The following is a 23,104-nucleotide window of genomic DNA, read 5'->3' as shown; positions in this document are numbered from 1 at the left end:
TCTCCTAAGCCGCCGAGTTAATTTCTCAGACGCCCTTTCAAAGGGCTAGATAAATACAATCTGGGAGCATCTCCGCTCCCTGGGCTCACATATCTTTAGTCAGGCGGAGAGATAACATTTCATACAGATTGAGACAGTTTAAGCAAAGGTTGCTGGCTAACCTTTCCAGCAGCGGCTGCTCCCAGAGCTGCGCTGTGCTCCAGTGCCCATCCCCGCAGGGAGCAGGAGCCCCACACACTGAGCTCCCCCCCATTACAAGGTGTTACCCTGCAGGCTTCCAGTGCTGGTAAGTTACTGCCAGCATGGAGCATCAAAACATTATCATGACATTATTACCCTGTGTCCAGGAGTAGGTGTGCAATTCACTTCTAGCCCAACCCACCAACTCATCTTTGCCCAGCTCCTAGCAGCCTAACTAAGGCTAAGAATAGCATCCTTTTCTCCTCTTCTCTGTTTTCTCCCAAAGATTAGTCTCATGAAGCCCCAGGCACAAGCAATGCTGGAAGCTCTCTATGCAACGCTGCTTGCTCTCACCTTGGCAGTGGGAAGCAGCCATCAGCCATTTCTGGAACCTGGTTCCAAGCTCACCCCATGCAGAGCAGGGCACAGCAGAGGAGCTCTGCTCCCACAGCCCCCCACTGAGCATCACACACCTGGGGCAGGTTGCAGCATGGACCAGGGATGGGATCCACAACTCAGCAGCACCCAAGCACTGCACCCTGTCCCTAACATAGGAGCCCTCTGGCAAGCAGCAGCTCCGGCAAGATGAGGAACATCTCACAACCCATGGCTGGCAAGGGAGGGAAGGAGGAAGGAATACTGGCAAATGACAGAGCCCTTATCTTAATTACAAGCTTATTTGCATTTAAATGAAGGTTATTCTATAATTACCACCAAATGTTTTGTGTTGCAGCTGAAATACCTCTGAAATACCTCTCCATGGGCTGTCAAGCTCCTTCCCATTTCCATTTTCTCTTTCCATTCTTCTGCTTTCTAATCAGCTGCACACACAGGGAGGCATCAGCACAGCCCCACCCCGGGTACCACTGCACCCAGCATCCCTCTGGGGCACAGGGAGGGGTGCAGCCCCCACCTCCTCCACCAGCACTGAGGGTGGGGATGTTGGCAGGTCTCAAGTTCAGGCTTTGGGTTTTTTGGGTGTTGTGGTGGTGGTGTTTTTTTTGCAGACTTGAACGCAAAACCTGAAGTAGTGCTTTTTCTGTACACGCACACATCTAATTACCTTGTCAAACTTGTTGCAGCAAGGTGTTGTGAAAGACAAAAGCACAGGCAAGGTCAGAAAGATCAAAATGCTGGAGAACAGGGGCTGAGCTCACACCTGGCTCAGCGAGTCCCCAGCCCATGGGCTGCAGAGCTCAGGGGCTAAGGACCCCAGCAGCCTCTGCTATCTCTGTTGTTGATGGTTATTTCTGAAGACAGGACAGAGACAAAGCAGAACCCAGGGAGAGATGTTTGCACTGCAGCTAGCACTTCTTTGGAATAGATAAAGCACTCCCATCGAGAAAATAACACCCAATTATATCATTCAAAACAATCACAGTGAACAAATCCATGCAAATGGCCAAATTAAGGCTGAATGAGAAGCCTTCTGCTATTTCCTAAATTGCTATACCTTTAATCAAGCTCCTTTAACAACCTGTCGTGAGCATTTTTGCTATCTAGCCAGGAGAACCACATTAACCAAGCAGCCCATGTGGGGATGAACAAGGCAGCAGCTATTAGAGCCGCAGCAGAGCCTCCTGTTTATGAGTCGGGGGTAATGAAAATGGACAGTTCTCTCTCACCAGACACAGCTCTCCCCTCTCTGCCCGTGCCCACCGCTGCGTCTCAGCCCTGTGCAGCACCCGCATCCCCCTGCCCAACTCCAAGTCTCTGCCTCCATCTCATGGAGAGACACGATCTCTTCAGCTCCGCTGCCACCTCACTTTATTTTTTCTTAAGTAGATTAAGAAAAAAAGACTCCCTTTCCCCAGTTTCCAATAGCCCAAGGCAGACTTACAGCATGGAAATTTTTAGCCTGAACAATTATTGCCTGGCAGAGAGTTAACTCACTGGAAACAGGATCTTCTAATGGGCAGCCATGGCTACAAGCAACTTTGCTGGCTCCGTTTAAAACAAGCTCTGCATCTCGGGACCGAGAACTCCCCCGCAGCCCATTTCACAGCCATTTACATTTAATAAGAGGCAGCACCAGCAGCATGGGAAATCAGCAGCACAGCCACCATGCAGGGCAGGCGCTGACGCTCACACCAAAACCATTCCTCTTGTTCTTCCAACACACAGACAGGAGAGAGAAGGGCAAAACAGCCCCAGCCCTGACAATGCCAGCATCTCCTCTGTTTTGTAGGCAGAGGGTCTAGCACCAAGAATTCCTCCGGGTTGTTTCGTACAAGGATTTGTCTGCCCTACTGCCATGATGAAGTTCTCAAGCCAAATCCACACCGTGCACTCAGCATCAATCACTTCCCAGCTGCCCAGGGACAACGCTGCTCCAGCAGCCCAGCTCACAGCAACACACTGATGCACCCTGATGGCTACAGCTTGTGCTTTCAGCAATGCTTTAAGGCCAGCAGCCTACATCAATGACAACTCCAGAAACCTCAGCGTGCAAGCACATCCTTAACTTATAGAATCTGAAAAAATCCATGCTCCTTCCCACATCTCTCTTCCAAGCAGTAGTTTTGTTTGCCCATGCCAATCCCCAACACCAAACCGCATTAAGACAAGACAAGCCCATAGCCACAGCCTCTCCCAGGCACTAAGCAAAGGGATTTCTCAGGGCTGACACTCAATCTGCAGCCCATCCCTGCCCAGGATGCAGTCACACCGCGTTAATTTAATGACAGCATTTGCCTGGAGCAGAGGCAGAACTGCCAGGGGCACTGGGAGGAGGCAGGACAGCTTTGGGAGATGCTGCAGATACTGGGGCAAGGCACAGCGCATCCCTCTGCAGGACGGCTTTGGTCAGAAAGGGAATAGGAAGATCCTCATCCCTCCACCTTCAGGGGATTGCGGTACAAACAGAACTCTTCTGAGCTTCTAACCTAGCTCAAATTCTCCCCCCTGCACTGGAAGGAGAGAGGGGAAAAAAGGCAAGAAACAGAGCATCTCTCTCCCTTCTCAATCTCCCTCCCCTCTGCCTTCAAGTGCTCCTTGGAGTGTCTCTGCGGAATCATGTTTATATGCAGTGAGTGCTGTTGTTAGTTAATAACATCGCGATCGCTGAACCTCCCTAATGAAAGAGAGAGACAACATAAACTGTCATTTCAAACAAACATGCAATCAGGGTACCAGCAGCTCTGAAAATATTATCTTCCCAATTTCACGGGCTTCATGCAGGAAATAGGCTGCTTTCATGGAGATTGTGGAGCATCGTGCCCAGCGCACGGGATGCAGGAGCAGGCTGGCAGCAGCAGGGACACATCAGAGCCATGAAATTGGCTGGGCTATGAAGGAGGAATTGTTTTAACAGCTGGAGCCGGGAAGGACAAATAACAGCAGTGATTATATCTTCATTGCTCATCGTAACCAATGCACCAGGCAAGTTGTAATTAGGCTGTGAAGAGCTGAAGGTTTGATAGTGAAGGCTTTGAGCTCACGATTAGACACGGCGCATTTGTGCCTGCCCCACGGCCACCCTGCCCCACTCCGGAGCACGGAGCTCTGGTTACGCACTTCAGTGCTGCAAACATCACTCGACCTGGGGAAGAGCAGCGCCTGGATACTGCACCCTTCTCCTTGGCATCCACAAAGCTCCTCCCAGCTTCACCTTCAGAGCAGTGGCTGAGCCAGCAGCAAGGAATGGGAGACACTGGGATGGGAGCTGCGCCTGACCCCCTCCACAGGCCCCTGTTGTCTATGAGCAACCACCAAGGAGACCTTGAAAAGCATCTTCCTGTAGATGAGCCCCACCACTGCCCACAGTGCTGACGCAGCAATGACACCGAGCATGGCAGTGCTTTCCAAACAGCAGCCATCACATCGTGCCCAAAGGCACCGCTGGACGCTGCACTGGTGGCACGCAGCCTGCTCAAGCAATGAGCTTGGGTTTGTGGCTGGGCCAGCATCCAGCTCCCACAAGACAAGGAAAACAGCAAGAAAGCAGGAAATACATTTTACTCTGCTGAGTTCTGCCTCATTTTGGAGCCTCCCAGGGCTGAAAGGGAGATGGATGGGACCGCTCTGACACAGTGCCACAGAACTGGGGCTAGAGCATGCACTGCCTCTCCCCAAGGGCAAGCCATGGCGCTGAGATGCGTTTTGACAACTATTTTAAGAACAAGCACCTTTGGAAGAGCCAAACTGCACCTCACTATCAGGCTCCCTCAGCTCCACCAAGATATGGGAGGAAAACAGGGCAAACACAGCCCATCCCCAGGCACAGAGTGATGCCTACAGAAAGGGACAGCATTCTTAAAGGGAGCAAAACCACAGCAAAAGTCTGATTAATAAAGGAGCAGGCCAAAAATCCCCCCTCATTAATAAAGGGGAGGGCTGATGACCCCAGCACACGTCCACCAGACAGCCCCTGCACAGGACAGACAGACCGACCCCACAGGAGAGCCGCGCTGCCGCATCCAAATCAAGTTTAAAAACTCTTCTGACATTTAAGGAAAATCAACAAGCATCTAAAGCAATGAGGGGACCAGGCACATCACTGCCTGAATGTCACATTTAAAGCTAGAGAGATAGCAGCTGCTTTATCTCCTGAAGCAGGTGGTTTGAGCAGTAAATAAGGCACCCAGGGCCGGATTCTGCTCATGCACCTGCATCCCTCCATCGGCTGCAAGGGAGCAGCTCTGGATTTGCACCAAGGTGACAGCCAGCCAGAACAGGACTGGGGAGTCTATTAAACTTAAATACTTCTGAGCATCAACACAGAACGCACTACCAGCCCCCTGCCTTGACTCCAAGTATCCATACAGGCCACAGCCGAACCAGTAAAAATTTATTGATTTCAATTGGCAGCGCCCTTTCGGAATCAGCTGTAGTTCTGACTGATGTACAGATAGGAGCAAAGGACATTTGAAGCATTTTAATGCACTTTTTACTGCATTATCTCTCGCCACGATCTTAGCTGCTTCATGGAAATGACTCGCACCGCAAGTAGAAGAACCCAATGTAATTAACGACCTGGCAACTCTATAATGATCCTTTCTACATAAAAAGGTCTTCCCTATCCTATGAATAGGCTGGAAGTAATTTATTGCAATCCATATAAAGATGAGACTGCTTTGACCTTGGGGATTTTCTTGAACTTTTTTTCCTAAACCACCGTAATTGCTAAGGAGATTTTTAAGCGATAAAAGTTTAAAAGAAAATTTTTAAATGTGATGTAAAAAGCAAAGAATCAGCCCGTGCAGCCTTCAGAGAGAGCATGAACAAGCAAGCACCCTCTGCACCACTTAGCAAGGAGCTTTCAAGACTAAACAATAGATTCTTCCATTCCTTACGGGCATCGCCTTAACCCTCAGAATGTTACAACACAGACATTGCTTTACTCCCAGGAGGAGCTCCCAGAAAACGATGAATACGCAGGAAAGCCCACAGGGAAGCCTAAAATGACCATTTCCTTGTGTTCCCTATGAAACACCGCTCTGCCTCCTGCAGAACCCACAGGGACCAGCCTCAGGTTTGCTCACACTTGTGCTGCGTGCCCGCTGCTAAGTGCCCACGGACCTCGCACATGCAAAACCACCGCTTGGCACCCCCCCCTTCCTCCTCGCTCCGCAGGGATTTGCGGCATCTGAGCCATTGGCAAACTGTTAGCTTTATGCTCAACGTGATAGCTCCATCTTGGCTTTTACAGCTTGCAGTAAAGCCTTGCCTCTTTCCATCTTGCTAACACCTTGCCCGCTCGTCAGCTTCCCCCTCGCTTCTCATTTCATCTCGCTCGTACTTCTTTCAGATTCCCCCGTCCCCTGCATTTTCACAGGGAACGTCTGGCAGGCAGGCAGCAGTGGAGTTCAGTCTATCAGGGCTCTTTTCAAGGTCTTTGGAAGAGGGGGACACCTGGGAAGGGGTCAGGTCCCACGCTGGATCGGTGGCCGCAGGACATCTAACGCAACTGCCACGCTTTGAAGTACCCGCTGCTGTTTTGATTCCTTTCCCAGAGCTTCGGGGCAGTCTCGATGACAAGGAAACACATTGAGGGAAGGAATAAATCTGGCCCAGAAAGGGTAAGCTGCAGATCTGGCCGGAAAAAGCTCGGGTGGAACGGTTTTCCGTCAGAACAAAATGAGATTTGTTGGGAGTGAAGCACTCTGCGGAGTCAGGTCTTTTCCCCGCAGAAATTTCATTTCACGGAAGAGGGGAAAAAATAACATCCGACAACTTTGAATCATCCTGCTTTGATACTTCTCGAAATCTCGCATTTGCATTCCTTGTTTTGAAACAACTTGAACCTCAGACTTGCTTTCCCCAATTATTTCCTGTTGTGCTTTGTCAAGTACGACATAAATAAGCTAATGCAAAAACAAGACATGTTCCTGCCTGTAATGTCTGACGGAGCTGCAGAACAGTATTCCAACCCCATTCAGAACAAAGCCACGATCACCAAAACCTGCAGCTGAAGACAGATCTCTGGTGGAGGGGCAAGGAACAGCCCAAGCACTTCAGAACCCATGGGTGCCCAGGGTGAGGACAGAACAATCACCCTTCACACAAAGCAAAATTGCCCCAAACAGTCAAGGGTGTCCAAACTGCTACAGCAAAATGCAGGGTTTTTTTTTCCCCCCCCCTCATCCCTGCTAGGCTAAGATTTATCATCTTAAATATACCGGATTAAACTTTTATATGATTTAAGTTTTAATTAAATGTGAGAATGATATTTAATCGAAACAAAAGAAGCGACAAGTCAAACGCCCGCGATTTTGATTTCAAGTCACTACAAACGCTGCAAGGAGCGATCAGACCCAGCAGGAGCTGAAAAGCATCCTCCAAAAGTCACTTATCCCTCCAAGACATCCCCACCCCTCCGCCACCCCGCTTCCCATTGACTATCAGATCACATCACTCGCAGTCGCTACCATATCTCACATTAAAAAATTAAGTCCATAACCGCAGAGAAACATCTCCCCATTTCTTTTATAGCTTCTTGCCACAACCAGCTATATATCTCCATTATCACCAACACACAATAGATCTGAGCTTGCGCCGTAAATAACGCTGCCATATAACAAAGTTACGCTTAGGAGTACAGGCATAAATTAACACTCAGCCATGCGACTCTAAATAGTATTTTAGGCCTTGTCAGAAACCAATTATGCAAAATATTCCTCTTGCAAAGATCTGGTGATACTTCAAAGCGTTACCTCATTTCAACAACTGCAGACAACGTGCGGGGCTGTGAACCGAGGGGCAAGGGCTTTGCCAAGGGATGCTCAAAGCATCAACTGAAACCCTCCAAAGCCATTTAATTAGTGACATCAGTGCTTGAAAGCATGGGTACGCCTTACAAAGAAGTATTCTAATTTGTCATTTCTGCTTCACGAATGAAGAGGCTTCCACTCGCATCAGACCTTATTATCTCAAGCTGGTGAATGCACCGAAACCAAAATGAACAGGGGTCTATTGGGAGGTCAGCGAGGCTGGATAAAAGACATTGCCACCTCAGCACCACATCAGCTGCGACCCAGAGGACTCCAGCACTGCCCTATTTCAACCAGGAAGGGAATAAATGTCTTCCTCAAGGTCGCACACAACCCACTAGAGGAAATCAGAAGCATCCTTCATCCCTCTGTCCCAGGCTGGCTCTCCAAACTGGAACCAATCAGAAATACCTGGGAGGCTGTGAAAGCCTCAGCTGTCCCAGTTCAAGTGGGGGACAGCACAGATGTCCCCAGAGATGTTATCCTGACAATTGCTCAGCACCATGCATTTTCACTGCCTCCAAACCCCTGCTGTCCCTAGGAAACCATATGTTTCTTTCCTACATTTGCATTAAAACACTCCTCTCCCCCTCGAAGCCCACTGACAACAATTAAAGCCAACCCAATGGACAAATCACACATTTTATCACTGGCTGGGCAGATCTGACCTCTCCATACTGTTGCACCCATAACAGCGTGGGGAGGCAGAACCCTACATTGGCCACAGTGCTCCCAACCTGTCCTGCTCGAGCAGAGCTCCCTCCACTTGCAGGATTTTGCTGCAAATCCAACAGCAGATGTTATTTCCAGCTGGGTCCATGGACTGACCACAGCAGGTTCATTAATAACAATTATTAAGTGCTTTATGTTACAAATTAGGCCTGTAGGAATACAAAAACATATCCAGCCGGTTGGTTTACAGCCCCTTGTCAGAGAGGACTGTAAATTCCCATTATCACAACACTATCATCGTGGTAAAACGGGTATAGGAGCTCATCGTAAATAACACTTTAAAACAGCTAAATCATCATCGGATGCAAGAGCATAAATTAGGACTCATACGCAATGCAATGGAAAGCCCCGGCTAACAGCTCCAATCCATCAGACAGCAAACATGCTGATTTTTGTGAAGTCGCAGTTGATTTTTTCTGGCTCCCATCTGTAAGGGCAGCACATCCCGAGAGGGGGCAGGCAGGGAGGAGGTGCTCATTGGTGAGACAGCGGAGCAGACCCCCGCTTTGCTCCATGCAGGCTTCCCAGTGCTTTGGGGCCACCTGCTACCACAGCACATGCCACCAGGGATGGCTCAGCCCTTTGCTCCCAGCTGCTGCTGCCTGCGGCTGGATGCGAGGCAGCTCGCTCATCCCATTACCAAACCCCTGAGGCATCCAGATCCCCCCACCATGAAAATTTTAATAAAACTGGTGCATCGACTTTCAATTAGAAGGCCGTAAAACGGTTCATTTTCATCTGTTTGTTGCACAGTAACACAGATCCTCGGGAGAAAACAGCGCCTTTTCCAGACTGTCTGCGACGCAGAGAGCATTAATTGAATATTCTGTTGAAACCACCTTCAATTAGTGCCTTGGAGTTTTGCATGACATTCATCACTGCAACTCGCCCGATTCCTCATGCAGCACGTTTGGGGTTTGGCGATGCGCACATCACATTAACTCACTGTGTTGTCCTGAAAATAACAAATTTATTTGCTAATGGGATGCCAGACAGCACAGGGTGAGCTGCAGCAGCCACGGCTTCCTGGTCTGGACAGCACCGGGTGGGAGATGCCATCCTGCCCGTCTCCTTCCCACTAACCCAAGCCATATCCTTCCCTTACCCATATGGGGAAGTGGAAGCCAACCCTACAGCTGATGCTATAATGGAGTTAGATGCAGCACCCCTCACAGAATAGCATCATTCAGGTTGGGAAAGACCTCTCAGATCCCCAACCCCACCTCACCCCATTGTGCCCACTGCCCACATTCCTCAGTGCCACATTCCCACAGCTCTGGAACTCCCCCAGGGATGGTGACCCCCCCACTCCCTGGGCAGCCGTGCCAGTGCAGCACTGCTCTTCTAAAGTAGTTCCCCCAGCAGCCTGGAAACCATCATTCAGAGTATATGCACATCCCCAATTGGGATTCAAGCCACAATTAAGACCTGCTCATTCTATGTTTCCTGTGGCAGCCTGAATTACTTTTTGGGTTGCTTTTTTCGGTGCTGGCTTGGAGCACAGGTCTAAAGTCAGAGTCCAGCTACTCACAGGCCCCACGTTCCCCCCACAGGTCAGAGAAGCTTGGCTGCAAATCTATAGCAAAAAAGAGAGAGCTGAGATGGGCACCAAGATACCAGCCACTCCCCGCTGCCCCACTCAGCACAGAGCAGAGCTGCTGGAAGATATCCTGGTGGAAAGGTGCTTTCATCTCTTCCTCAAAATTAAACTACAAATAAATAGAAAGCACATTTCAGAATTCTGTGTGCATCACTGCTGACTGGGGAATCTTTTTCTGACGAGCCCTGATGCTCAGCGACCTCCTTTCCACTCCTTTCAACAGCTGCCAGAACCTCTCCAAGCATCAATGCAAGAGGCAGAGGGGAGCCAAGGTGTCCGTCAGGCACCACGAGCTCACAGCAGCACATGGAAAGACACAACTGAGGAGAATGGGGAATTGGGATGCACCAGCTTTCCTGTGCCTCCCGCAGACATTTTCCAGCCACTCGAAGTCACGCAGCATCAGGGAAGTGGCACAGCTTAGGAGGATGAACAACAAGGGGGAAACTGAGGCACAGAGCAACACCAGATCCAACTACAAGACATCTGAAGCACCGTTAAGCAAGAGCAGAGGTTGTAGAGCTGACTGTAACCTCCAGCAGTGACAGACAATATTAGCAAGGTGATGTTAATAAGCAGATCTTACATGCAAATTCCTACATGCAAAACTGTACGACTTTGAAGACTGTCAAGTGCACAGCGAGCACATTTTTTAATTACAGGGGGTCTTTTCATCGCAGCACTGTTATGAGCTCCAACCAACAGATCGCAGCAAGGCTGAGGAGGGGGGAATGGAAGGGCCACGGCATGCAAGCACCCAGGTCCAATGGGCTACTTTGCACAGCTTGCACATCAACAAGCAAAGCAAAAAAGCATGCATTTGCAGCAGGGCTTGGAGTTGGGCCTGCTGGCTTCCAGCCAAGCCACAGGGAGAAAGAAAAAAATCTTGAAGAGAAACATGAACACAGCAGCAACCCAGAGCACTCTGGAGAAATGCCACACACCGGCCAACAGTTTTGCTTTTTTTTTTTTTAATTGTTTCTTAACTTTCTATCTGCAGATCCGCAGAGCACTCTCATATAATCAGGTCCTCTATGCAGGGGATTAGCAGGCTTACATCCCGCGGATCCAATCAGGAAAGTCTATCAGCAAAACATACTTATGTTGATACAGCTATTATAATCTGCATAATTCTTCTGAGTTCACATACTTAACGGATAGCAAACAGAGTCATTACCACTGCAACTTGCAGCCATAGGACCTCCACGAGCCATTCACCACAGTGTTTTTTATTATTCATAGCTTTAGTTATTGATTTTCAGGAGAAGATACATGCTTTTAAGCACCATAAAAGCAAAGGAGGAAAACAAATAGCACTATTCCAAGATTAATACGCTGCTTGCAATAGAAGTTTGGCTGTCACATTGCGCTGTAGATGGCTGATGGAGCCTTGACAAATTCCATGCAAAATGGCCAAGGTGCTTAAGCAGCTTATTAAATAATTTAAAGAAGAGGCTTTGGGGGGGGGGGGCAGGGAGTGCTCCCCCAGCACCCTGCTCAGAGGGATGTGCCAGGAGCACATGCATTACCCATGTTTGAGTGGGGCATCCAAATGCCACCACCCTACGACAACCAGGGTCACAACACAGTCAGACCCAAATCACTGCAGCAGCCTCACGCTGCCCTCTGCCAGCCCACGCTCTGAAGGCGCTCATCCTCCAAAAAAGCACCGCCACGAAGCCCTCAGTTTCACGATAAGGAATGATTGAGGACGGGATTGATGGGAGCTGCCTTCTCCATCTATGCATCCAAACAAGCAGAGCATACCGCTATTTTGGGGAGGGGGAAGGAAACGAGCCCCGAGGCGAAGGCAGCTGCACCGCACCACGGCTTCAGACTCGCACGAAGAACCCGCACCGTGAGCCGTGTCCCACACGGAGCCCTCTGTCAGCGCCGGGAGCTGCAGCCATCATTCCTTACCCCAGCAGCAGCAGGGCCGTGCAGCCCCTCCCCCCCCAGCAGCACGGCTGCTTCACGGCCCCCAGGAGCCCGCAGCCCCGAGCCCGTGCGTTTTGCTGCAACATTTGCACGCGCTGCCGTGAGACCTGCCCGGCAGCTCCAAGTTCCGCACAGCGCCCCGCGGAGCAGCTCGCCGTGCCGAGCACTAAGGGAGGCAGCAGCCCCGGCCTTGGCTCGGGAGCGGGGGGGGCTCTCACCCCCGGTATGGGCGCTGGGAGCTCCCACCCGACAGCACCGGGCTCTCACTCTGCTCTGCATTTACCCGTTAACAAGAAGCTAGCAGGTTCCTCGCTCTTAGCCGTTATATAGTTCATCACTTTCCACGGGCTGTGCTCGCACCACGGAACGGCAGCGGCTCCCCCCAGCACCACGCGGCTCAGAGCGGGGACGGGGCTGCTGCTCACTGCTGGGGGCTTGTGTTAACACAGCTTCAGGCCCCCCCCCACTGCAACAGCCCCACGCAAGGGCTGCAAAAACTGCAGAACCCGGCACAAGGTTTGGCGAGAAGAGCTCATGCGAGATAGGGCTGAGCTCAGCCCAGCACTTCTTGCACCTCTTACATTATCTCTTCTGCTGCTTTCCCCCCCCACCACTTCGTCCCCAAACTTCAATTACTTCGACCCAACGCTTCTTGGGCATTTTGATACACCTACAAAACTTTGTAAGCACACAAAACAGCGACGGAACCATCCTGAAGCACAGCCCAGCAACTGCGCCAGGAACATCCAGAGCCTCCCCCTCCCTCCTTAACTCCAAAGCGCTTCACGAACCGCCCTTACCTTTATCCAGACCAAAAGCAGAATCTTCACATGCACTGAACGCCTCCAGAAAAAGCCCAGCACCGCACAGAGAAACAAACAGGCTGCTGCTCACAGCCCTTATATGGCCGCATCTGGGGCACAACGGCCAGGCCGCGTGCTAATTAGCACTAATTAACCCCTCCCCAGCACCTGTGCCGATAACGGTGCCGGCTGGGCCGCACCCTTTGGCGAACCCCGCCCCTCTGTTCTCGCAGCGCTTTCACGAGCTCCAGGTGCGCGCAGCTGAGGCGGACGAGCAGCAAGCAGCCGCTCGCGCCAGCACCGGGCTGCTTTAAAAACAAAGTTGTAATGCAAAACTTTGCTTTTAAAAAGCGCATGCAAAAACGCCCACGGCAGAGTGCAAATTTTTTTTTATTTTTTTTTTTTATTATTATTTTTATTTTATTTTTAAGTAACTTCACGCACAACGGGAATCGTGAGGGCGAGCGCTTGAGTTTCGGCAGCGCGTGCAAAAGAAACCCAGCGCACGTGCGCTGCAAACAACGCCCGCGCGGGGCTCTCCAGCGCGCGCCCAACGGCTGCAGCGCCGCGCGGGCGCCGCCAGAGGGCGCTGCTGTGCGCGCGAAGCCGCCGGGGGCGGGGCCGGAAAAGGCGGGAAAAGAGGCGGGTCCCGCGCTGCCCGGATCCTGCTGGGGTGGTTCCGTTGTCGGGTGCTGGTGGGAGCGCGGTCCCGGGGCCTTGGGAGACGTTGGCGGCTGAGCGCTGCGATTGGAGCTGTGGTGTGGGTCGTGAGGAGCAGCTGTGTCTGTGCTCTGGTGTCTGCTGGGTGCGGTCCTGGTGCTCGGTGAGGGGTCAGGTAGGGAGCCCGGCCGGGGGAGGTGTGGGGTCGGTCGGTAGAGCCCTGCTGGGGCAGCCCCGGTACCCGGAGCCTCGTAGGTTGAGCAGTGCCCTGTGAGGAGGCTGCTGGCTGCAGCCCTGCTGCCTGGTTGGGAGCCCAACAGACGGGAGCTCAGTCAACTGAGCCCCAGTGCCAGCCCTAATGCTCAGTTAGGCACTTGCTTCTTGTAGCCCTAGTGCATGGTTAGGAGCCCTGAGCAGGGAGGAGGCCGGATGGTTGAGCCCCCGTGACTCCCAGTTCTAGTGCAAGTAAGCAGACTGCTGGTTGCAGCCTCAGTGCTTGGTAGCTGGAGCTCAAGTGCTGGGCAAGGGGCAGGTTTGCTTGAGCCCCAGTGCCCAGTAGGGGGTCTGTCTGTAGAACGCTGCTGGGTGCTGCTTGTGGCCCCGGTGCTTGGTTGGGAGTCTGCTTGGTTGAGCCTTAGTGCCCACCAGTACTAGCCCTGCTGCCCAGCAAGCAGCCTGCTGGCTGCAGCCCAGGTGCTGGGTGAGCAGCAGGTTGGCTGAGGCCTGGTGGCTGCAGCCCCAGTACCCGGTCCAGATCCCATCGCAGAGCCTGCTTGTTAAGCCCCAGTGCCCGCTGTGCCATGCCGTGCCGCCGAGAGATGCTGGCGCTGGCAGCTGTGCTGGGCTGGCTGCTGGTGCTGCTGCTGGACCTGCGGGTGCTGGCACTGCTATGCGGGACCGCGGCGGTGCTGGGCGGCTGGTTGGGCCCGCGAGCTCTGGGCAGGCCGGGCCGGCGGCTGCGGCTGGAGCGCTTCGCTGGATCCCTGCGGCCAGCACCATCCAGCCCTGAGGCGGAGGAGCAGCTGGAGCGGGAGATCAGCAGCACCATCAGGAAAGTGGTGCGGGACTTCGTCTCCTCCTGGTACTGCACCGTCAGCAGCGAGCGTGCCTTCGAGGCCGAGGTGGAGAAGGCCATGGCGGGGCTGGCGGCCGAGCTGAGGCGGCGGATGGCGCGGGTGGATCGCCAGGCCCTGGCCCGCCGCCTGCTCCTGCTGTGCGGCCACCACCTGCAGAGCTACCTGCAGGCCGTGCGGCGTCACGGGCCTCTGTGGCAGGAGTACCGCCAGATCGCAGGCCTGCACCCGGCCCTCTGCAGCCCGGCAGCTGAGGTGAGCTACGCCCGTGCCTCTGTGGAGCTGCTGCTGCGGGCGCTGGTGCCTCAGCCCCACCTGGAGACACGGACGGGTCACTTCGTGGTGGTGGAGCTGGTGGCCTGCAATGTGCTGCTGCCTGCCGTTAGGAAGATGGCTGACCCTGACTGGATCAACCTGCTGCTGGTCGGGGCTTTCCCCAGGAAGCCCCAGGGTGAGGAGCCCAGCCCTGCAGCTCCAGTGCCAAACTCTCTACCCCTCACAGTGCAGCCGAATGTTGCCCCAGCAGTGCTGCTCCCATCCCCATCGCCCGGGCGAGAGGCAGGGGCTGGTGGTGAGGACGGCGTGGATGTGGCAAGTGAACCACGCCACAGTGAGGGGCCTGTCCTGCGGCCACGAGGCCTGGGCTCGCTGTTCCCCTATGAGGGTTTGGAGCTGGACTCTCCAGGCCAGGACATGGAGCTGCTGGCACCATCACCTGCCGGGGAGTTTCTCGATGAGCCTATGCTCGATGTTCCCACTGTGCTGGAGGGAGCAGACACTTCAGAGGATGGGATGGGGGACCTGGAGGATGGCCATACCACCAGCAGTGATGCTGGTCTGCTTCTCCCCACTGCTTTTGCTCTGGGTTCCTGCCCTGATATCCAGATCGATCCAGCCGTGGAGACGGAGGAGGAGAGCCCCCAGAAGCCCTCCGTGCAGCGACCCTGCAGCTTGGGGAAGGAACTGGGGGCAGCAGAGGCTCCACTACAAAGCCCCTCAGACCCTGGGCAGCCCATTCCCCTGCTCTCATCTTCGCCAACCGCTCCCATCAGCACCTTCAGCTTTGAGCCCCTCAGCAGCCCTGACGGGCCCGTGGTCATCCAGAACCTGCGTATAACTGGCACCATCACTGCCCGTGAGCACAGTGGGACCGGCTTCCACCCCTACACCTTGTACACTGTCAAGGTGAGTCTTGTAGCCTGATGTCACCCATCCCTTCATCGTGAGGGCTGTGCAGGCAGAGACCCCAGGAGTTGTTAGGTGGGATGTCTGTGCAACGCAGTATTGTTTCAGGGTCTGTAAGGATTAATGAGCATTGTTTTCCTCCTCAGTATGAGACAGCCCTGGAGGGTGAGGGTGCAGGCACCCTTCAGCAGATGGCCTACCACACTGTGAACCGCCGCTACCGGGAGTTCCTCAACCTGCAGACCAGGCTGGAGGAGAAACCTGAGCTTCGCAAGTTCCTGAAAAGTCAGTGCTGCACCAGCTCCCTGTGAACACCCCTCTGTGATCACAGTCTGTGCCCTTCTCTGCTCTGTGCATATGCAGCCCTGTCTGAACTAGTCTGGGTTCTGGGCTGTTCGAGGTGCTCGTGTCCTCTGTGCAGAGCTGATGGGAAGCAGAATTTCTTTAGCTGGCAAATTCCAGTGTTGCAAAAAGCATCCTTGTTCCCCAACAGTTTTTTGTGGTTTTGCACCTTGGCAGTGAACAGTAACACCAAAATGTTAGTAACCTGCAAGCATCTTGCTTATGCATGAGAAGTGTTGTATGTAACCTGTATTATTTAAAAAAAAAAAAAAAATTACCTTATTTCCACACAGATGGATTTAAGGTCTGACTCGGTCAGCCTGGTCTGGGCAGTGTATTATCTGAGGCACAGTAGTGGTAGTCTTAAGTGGGAGAGCGTTAAGATTTTAATACAGCTCTTACAGTTCTCTGGAGCTTACAAATGTGCGTTTTATTTCCAGATATCAAAGGACCAAAGAAACTGTTCCCTGATCTCCCATTTGGAAATATGGACAGCGATAAAGTGGAAGCCAGAAAAAGCCTGCTGGAATCTTTCTTGAAGGTGAGATGCTTGCTGCCTGTACCCACTGCTTCCTGTGGCTGCTGAGATGATTTTCACCATTCCCCTCCCTTTGGTGCAGTGATCAGATTGCTGCTGATGTGTTACCTGAGAGCTGGGCTCTTGTGCTGGCTCTTAAGTGTTTTATTTTATTGGCATAAAGCAGTGGCTCAGGACAGTTGTGTACTGACACAGTGGAGCACATGAGGCGTTTTCTGCTTGCACTTTACATGAGAAAGCTCAGAAGCTCACTCTAAGAAGACCTAACGCTCTCTTCCCTTGCAGCAATTGTGTGCAGTCCCTGAGATTGCAAACAGTGAGGAGGTGCAGGAGTTCCTCGCTCTGAACACTGATGCCAGGATTGCATTTGTCAAGAAGCCCTTCGTTGTCTCCAGGATAGACAAGGTAGGCCGGTGGGAAACGGGGAGTGTGAACTTCTGAGTGCACTTCCCTTTGCATGTGACGTGCCTCTTGGCCTTCATTGTCTGTCTGCATTGATGCTGTAGCAGCAGCCAAAAAACTCAAACTCTGTGTAGGTGCACTGAGCTTGCCCAGAAAGCCATAAAGGCAGGAAGGGTCAGAGCTCCTCTCACAGAGCCTCCTTCGTGGGTCCTTTTTTCCCCATGGAAAACAGGGATGCTGCAAGTCTTAAAACTCTTTGATTCTTACTCAAGAAAATTCTGCCAGTGGTTGATGGTGTTCCTGGCTCTTGCTGCAGATTGTTGTCAATGCCATTGTGGACACCTTGAAGACAGCGTTCCCCAGGTCGGAGCCCCAGAGCCCCACAGAGGATCTTAGCGAGTCCGAAGTGGATGGGAAATGTCAGCCAGATGGGAAGAAGGCAAACAAGTAAGGGCTCCTTCAGCTGTCCTGCTTCAATTGAGTTTCTTTTTCTTTTCTATACTGAGAAGGGCATTGGAGCCCTTGTTTGGATTAAAGATTTTCCAGGAATGGTCAGCCTTCCACAGCGTGAATATAACTGTCTTTTATTGTTGTTGTTCCAGGAAAAAAAAGATGTTTTGCTGGGAAAAGCATTGGATAAAAATTAAAAAAAAAAGCGTATGAGAACAAAAAGAAGGAAAAAAGTTCAAATTCTAAAGCATTTTGGCTAAAAAGAACATTCCTTCGTGATAAACAGACTACTTTACAACGTGTCCCAAGTCTGAAATGCCCTTTCATATCCTCCTTTTGGTATATGTGTTTATAATTTCACAATCCTGCTGAGTATGTCTCAACTCGGAGATTTTGTCTGAGCACTTTCCTGGGTGTGCTGATGTGCTCACACCTTGCTGAGCAGAAATGCCTGTGTCTGCGTGCAGACTTGTATCTAGAGCACCTGTCAAGGAAGGTGTTGTGACGGATATTGGAAAGCTGTGGCTGTGCCACTATTTAAGAATGTTGCTGTTGAAGACGAGTAATCTAAAGCTTTCATTGTGTGGTTCTAGAGATAAGATAGCTTTTGTTATCCTTGGTGGGGCAGGTGCTGTTTGGAATCACTTTAGCTCTAATCAGACTTCTTAGCTCGGACAAACAGCTGGTACAGGTTCTTGGGTGAGACTGGGAAACACATTGCTTGCAGCTTGTGGGGAAAATCCTGACTGTGCCCTGTGTCCCTCTCCAGGTCCAGGCTGAGGTTCCCATCCAGCAAAATCACACCAGTGCTGAGTGTGAGCGAAGCACACGACAGGATTGTGTACTCTGTGAGGGAGGGCAGCGCTGTAAGTTCAGATCCCTCTTAGGATGCTTTCATGATCCTAATCACTGCCCTGTTGGGGTGCTGGCTTGGAATTGTCCACGTGCACAAAGGTTGTGGCTGCTGCAGCCTTGTGCCTGCATGGCAGTGCTTGGCAGGGAGGCAGTGAGCAGCCCTAGTTGCTCTGTTGGATAGAGCGAGTTGCAGACCGGGTGGTGGGGGCTGTCTGAGCAGTACAGACTGGCACTAATCCTCCTGTGCTTTTGTAGGTCTCCGGCACCCTGTCACTGGCTGCTATGGAGTCCTTCATCCAGAAGCAGGAGAAGCTGCTGGAGGCAGTCCCCAGCAAAGCTCCTGAGGGCGAGGGGAGCAGAGAAGCCAAGGAAAGATCTGTGCAGGAGGATGCAGATGGGCTGAGCACATCAGAGCAGGGAGCGCATCTGGACATGGACACAGGTGAGCTCAGCCCCATTGCTCCAGCCTGTCTGCACGGGTCCTGCACCAGCCGCCTGCTGAGCATCTGGTCCCCTGCCTGTTGCTCCTTGATTGATGAGACAGCAAGCTGAGTCCTTTGTGGTGCTGCTGGGAGACTGCTCTCCTCTTTATTGCTGTTGGAGGCAGCTTGGCTCTTGGCTCATTTGTGTCGCTGTAGATCTTCATGTTAGCATGCTCACTACAGTTACTGCAGAAATGTGTTTCTTTAGGACATGCTACCTAAGCTGCTAATGTTGTAAAATCAAACTCTTTTACACTGATAAACTGCCAGATTACAGTTTCTTGATAGTTTCAAGTTAGCCTTGGTATGTCCATGCACTGTAAAAGGACATTTGAGATTCTGTTAAGTTGGGATGAATTCATTGCAAATAGCAAATGCATATCCTCAGTTCAAGGAACAATGTTCCATTTCTGGTTATAGATCCCTCCTCTGAAGCACGGAGGTCATATGTCCTCTCAAAGCAACTACAAGATTACCCTGAGTGTGAGCAAAAATATGTTCTCTAGTCTTGTTCTTGGAATATCTAAACTGTGTCAGCTGGAACTTTCCAAAAATTTCATTCCAGTGGTTTGAAAGTTTGGCAAGATCTGACTGAAAGCGCATGCTTGTGACAGGATGGGTCTGGGGTTCTGAAACAGCCTGTGCTACCAGCTCTGCCTATAAGCTTTGAACACATGCCTGCAGTTGTTTTGGAGCTGCTGTGGAGCAGGACTGGAATGAGAAGTCAGCACTGTACAGAGGACAGGAGATAGAGATAGGCCAAGTTAGCTGCACCCCTGAGGAAGTCTGTACGTAAATGATGTCAAATGCCTGCAGGCTGAGACAGGGCAGACTGGTCTGGCTGGACAAGAGGAATGTATGTCTGGGGCTAAAGGCAAGCTGCATCCCTATCTGCTCACTGGGTGGAGGAGAGTGGCCAGCAGCTCTGCAAGGAAGGAGGCTTGGATGCAAACAGGAACAAACAGAGCTTGCTGGCAGCCCTTTTTTTGTTTTGTCCTATGGAGTTGTAGTGAAGCTAAGTAGCCTGCTCCAGTTTTGCCCAGGGAAGTCAACTCTCAAAGGGCACAGCTAGGGGACTAACTTGTGCGTGGCCCAGAGCAAGAGGCTGAGTGCACTCAAATGCCTGGGCTCCTCCAAATGAATGGCCTGAAGTTAGTTCAGTTCATGAGTAGCAGAGAGGGAAGAAAGCATGATGGGGTTCAGGAACTCTCTCCCCTTTATCTCCATCAGCTGTCTATAGGGAGAGTGGTTGAAAGATGAGGTATTGGGGAATGGCATAGTACTTCTGCAGGTGCAGTGGCCTCAGGTTGGGGTGCTGGCCTGGGAGTGGTTATCTCAGGCCGGTTTGTGGTACGTTGACAGCTTTGTTCTGTGTATCTCTATGATGCTTTGCATCCAAGAGGTGTAAAGTTGATTCTCTAGCAAGCTGAGTGTGTTTATACTGTAGGCTTTCTCATCCATCTGAGGATGAGAGAGGTTTTGCTGTACCAGATCTGTGCCACCAGGTGTGTATGTCTGCATGCATGGGTGTTACTGTCAGAACTGATGCATCTGGATAAACCAGATGCTCCATCCATCGTCCTGCTGAGACTGGGACCTGCCACACGGTGGCAGCCCACAGACACCAACCAGAGCTCTGTGCCTGGAAAACCGTGTGTGTTAGGAAGGGGAAGGGTTCAGGAAAACTGGGGAAGATGGTCCTCAGCATTGTTCCTTGTTCCTGGCTACAATCACAGTCTTCCTTCTCACTTGTTTTGGGTGTGCTGCCATCTTCATGCATAGTCTAGGGGTTGATAACTGAGCAGGAGCTGAGCAATACTGCCCTTGCCACGTTCTGGTGGCTGCAGGGTGGTGCTGTTGGAGTGGAAGTGGAAATGAGGATGATGAGGGCAGGATCCCCTGGCTGACTGCCTGCACATGGCACAAGGTGTTAAACTGAGGAGCAAAGCATTGCTCAGACTACTGGGGAAAAGAGTGCATTTTGTAGGTCGTTGTTTGCTTAGGCTCTGAGCTGACTTATCTGTTCCTCCTCTTCCTCCTGGCAGACTCTGAGACTGCTTTGGCTGACCTGGCCCTGGACTTGTTGCGTTTGCTGCTGATGGATCACTGGAGCTGGCTGGGCATGGAGAACATCCAGAAGGTCTTCCACCTGCTCTTTGGGACCCTCATTCAAAGGTAAGGCCTCAGTGACCAACCTCCTAGCTCCGTGGTGGCACTGCCTTGGGAGTTGCTCTAAAATGGAGCTCTGTGAAGTAAATATCTTGGAGGTTTGCTTTCCCTGTGAGCAGCAATGTAATGCCAGGAGACAACCTTCTGGCTTTTGGTACAGTGGAAAGCCATGTGAATTTGCTCCTCAGGGAAGGAGTAAATATGCCCAACTCAGCTCTCCAGGGAGAGACTGTGTTCTGCTGTGCTCCTGCTGCCCAGGGCCTCAACTTGTGCTCTCACAGAAGGAGAGTAAACAGGCCTGGGGAACAGAACTTGTCAAGTAACAGCTCCCAGGGCTTTTGCTCTCACTGATGCATCCCTTTCCAATCTGTGGTGGGCCAGTAGTGCCTGTGCCTTGGGCACTAACCCCCAGATGTATTAGGGAAAGACTTCCTTTCCAGCTGGTATGTGCTTGCCAAGCCTTCCTGAGGCCAGTGTCTCTGTGTGGTAAGGCACCAGGCCAAGACACACAAACAGAGCATTTCTGTTTTCTTGTGTAGGTCAGTGACTATCACCAGCTGAGGACGTGGTCCATAGTGTAAAAGATAAACCTTCCCGGAAGGACTTGGGCTAGGGGCAGCCTCAGAACAGTGCTTCTCCCACTCCTGCACCCTCTCTTCTGTAGCAGGCATTCAAAGTCAGTGCCAGAATGTGCAGCACAGCACATTGTAAGCTGGGTGGTAACTTGAGCTGCCCTTGGCAGAGGTTGCTGAAGCACTTTGAGGTCAGTGGCTGCTGGCTGTCACTCCTGAGTTGGTTTCCTCGGGTGGGAGGAGGTGGGTGTTACTCCTGTTTCTCCAAAATGGGTTCTGGTGTCTTGGGGAATGAGTTGGAACCCAATCCTTGCGTGTAAGCACGGAGTTATGAGGGCTTGAGCATGCACGTCATAACCTCCTAATAAGCTGTGTCCCAGTCACCCAGGGAGCCTGCAGCACTGACACGTGGCATTGGTATTTTCCACTAGAGAAGCTGTCATACTCAAAGCACACATGCCTGGCTCTGGAAGCTGGAGGAACTCTGTCTGTTGTGCTAGCAGAGCAGCATGAGGATGGATGTGGTTGTAGCAGCTCAGCTTCAATGGGTCTGGGTGAACCTGAATGTGCTGCATGCAAACCTTGGGCTGGAAGGGATGCTGTGAGGTCCTGTGACTTCTTGGTGCCATAGTCAGCGCCTCTTACAGAGTGCAAATACCATGCGTCCCTGGGATTGGATGTGTCTGTGCCTAGGAGCATTTAGGGTGTTAAGAAGGGGCTTGCTGCTGCTGGCTTTTCTCTCATCTTGGGCTCAATGAGAAACATGCTGCTCCTGCAGCCTTCTTGCACCTCTATGGGCGCTGCCTTTGCTGTGTGCTGCATGTGCCCCATGTGAGAGCAGAAAAATCAAAGCAGCACCACCAGTGAAGAAGTCAGACTTCTCCAGGGAGCCTATCTCTTCTCCTTTGGGAACTTTTACCCAAAAAGCTTTGGTGCCCTCAGCATCGCTGTGGTGCTGTGGAGCACCAGTGTTACCTGCCTACTCTGCTCCTTTGCAGGGAGCATCCCTCTCTGCTCCTCTTTCCCCCTCCTCTGTAGCTGCAGTTGCTGGAGCCAGGCACCATTTGTCTCTGCTAGCTGTCAGCTCGATGGCGGTACAGAGTATGACCGAAAAAGGTATTGTTAAGTAAAAAGGAGCTGTGTATGCAAGCCTGCATCTGAGCAGTGCTCATCCCATTATGTAACAGGGAGTGATCCTTTTTTGGAGCTGAAAGGAGAGGCGGGTGGAGGGGAGCTTCCAGCAGCCGCTGTGTGCTCCAGGCCCCTGTAACCAAGCCCTGCTCCCTGCCCATCTGTCTGCCCCCCGTCCTGTGGGCTGGGAATGAATAACTCTCACCAGGAACCTGTTTGCTGAGAGGAGTAGATAGGGCTATTCTGGGCTCTTCAGGGAAAGAGCTAAAAAGCATTTGGAGAATCCGTGTCCTTTTTGGAGCCTGTGAGTCAAAGCAGCATTAAAAATAAATGGCGAGCATGCAAAGCACGCTGTGCTGTGACCCTGTGCCCTGCCCTCAGTCTGTCCTCAGTGGCACACTGGTCACTGGGTCGGGGTCTGCCAGGAGCCAGGTGCCAGTTCCTTTTGCCCTTTGGCTTCTGCTGAGGTTCTCCCAGGGCCATATCACCTTCTGAAGGCAAGACACCAGGGGTGGGATCTACAGCCCCACCAGGTGAATGCCTCAGATCAGCATCCTGGGATTGACGAGCTGTTGGTGGGGCAGCAAGCAGTCCTTGCCGCCAAGCTGGGGGTCCCTGCAGCAATCCAGATGGCAGAACAGGTCCAAAGGATGCTGCAGCAGCTTCCTCTTGTAGAGATGTCTGCCCCTTGTCCTTCCTGCAGGAATGTGGCACAGTGCTGTGGCCATCATGCAGGATGGGTTTGGCTGGGCTCTGCTGCCCTGGGCTGCCTTTTTTGCCA

The 23,104-nt window shown here is 52.1% G+C and overlaps 2 protein-coding genes across 6 annotated transcripts in view; one reads left to right on the top strand and one right to left on the bottom strand.

The window, feature by feature from the left end:
* The window catches only part of LOC110387644 (protein CEPU-1), a 320,486-nt gene extending 307,799 nt beyond the window's left edge, over positions 1 to 12,687 (bottom strand). Inside the window, exon 1 of the mRNA XM_021375988.1 lies at positions 12,462 to 12,687. The gene's annotated coding sequence lies outside the window, so the exon portion shown is untranslated. The remainder of the gene's footprint in view (positions 1 to 12,461) is intronic.
* The window catches only part of SNX19 (sorting nexin 19), a 98,376-nt gene continuing 88,372 nt past the window's right edge, over positions 13,101 to 23,104 (top strand). For all 5 annotated transcript variants that reach the window (XR_002432594.1, XR_002432593.1, XR_002432591.1 and 2 more), the window contains exons 1-8: positions 13,101 to 15,382; positions 15,529 to 15,667; positions 16,165 to 16,265; positions 16,548 to 16,667; positions 16,981 to 17,111; positions 17,884 to 17,980; positions 18,225 to 18,411; positions 20,497 to 20,626. Coding sequence is in view for 1 of the 5 variants with exons in the window: in XM_021375746.1 (XP_021231421.1) it covers positions 13,925 to 15,382; positions 15,529 to 15,667; positions 16,165 to 16,265; positions 16,548 to 16,667; positions 16,981 to 17,111; positions 17,884 to 17,980; positions 18,225 to 18,411; positions 20,497 to 20,626 (2,363 nt within the window). In the remaining 4 variants the exon portion in view is untranslated. The remainder of the gene's footprint in view (positions 15,383 to 15,528; positions 15,668 to 16,164; positions 16,266 to 16,547; positions 16,668 to 16,980; positions 17,112 to 17,883; positions 17,981 to 18,224; positions 18,412 to 20,496; positions 20,627 to 23,104) is intronic.

Source organism: Numida meleagris, chromosome 23 (genome assembly GCF_002078875.1).
Source record: "Numida meleagris isolate 19003 breed g44 Domestic line chromosome 23, NumMel1.0, whole genome shotgun sequence".
NCBI lineage: Eukaryota > Metazoa > Chordata > Aves > Galliformes > Numididae > Numida > Numida meleagris.
This window is presented reverse-complemented; position numbering and strand designations above follow the sequence as displayed.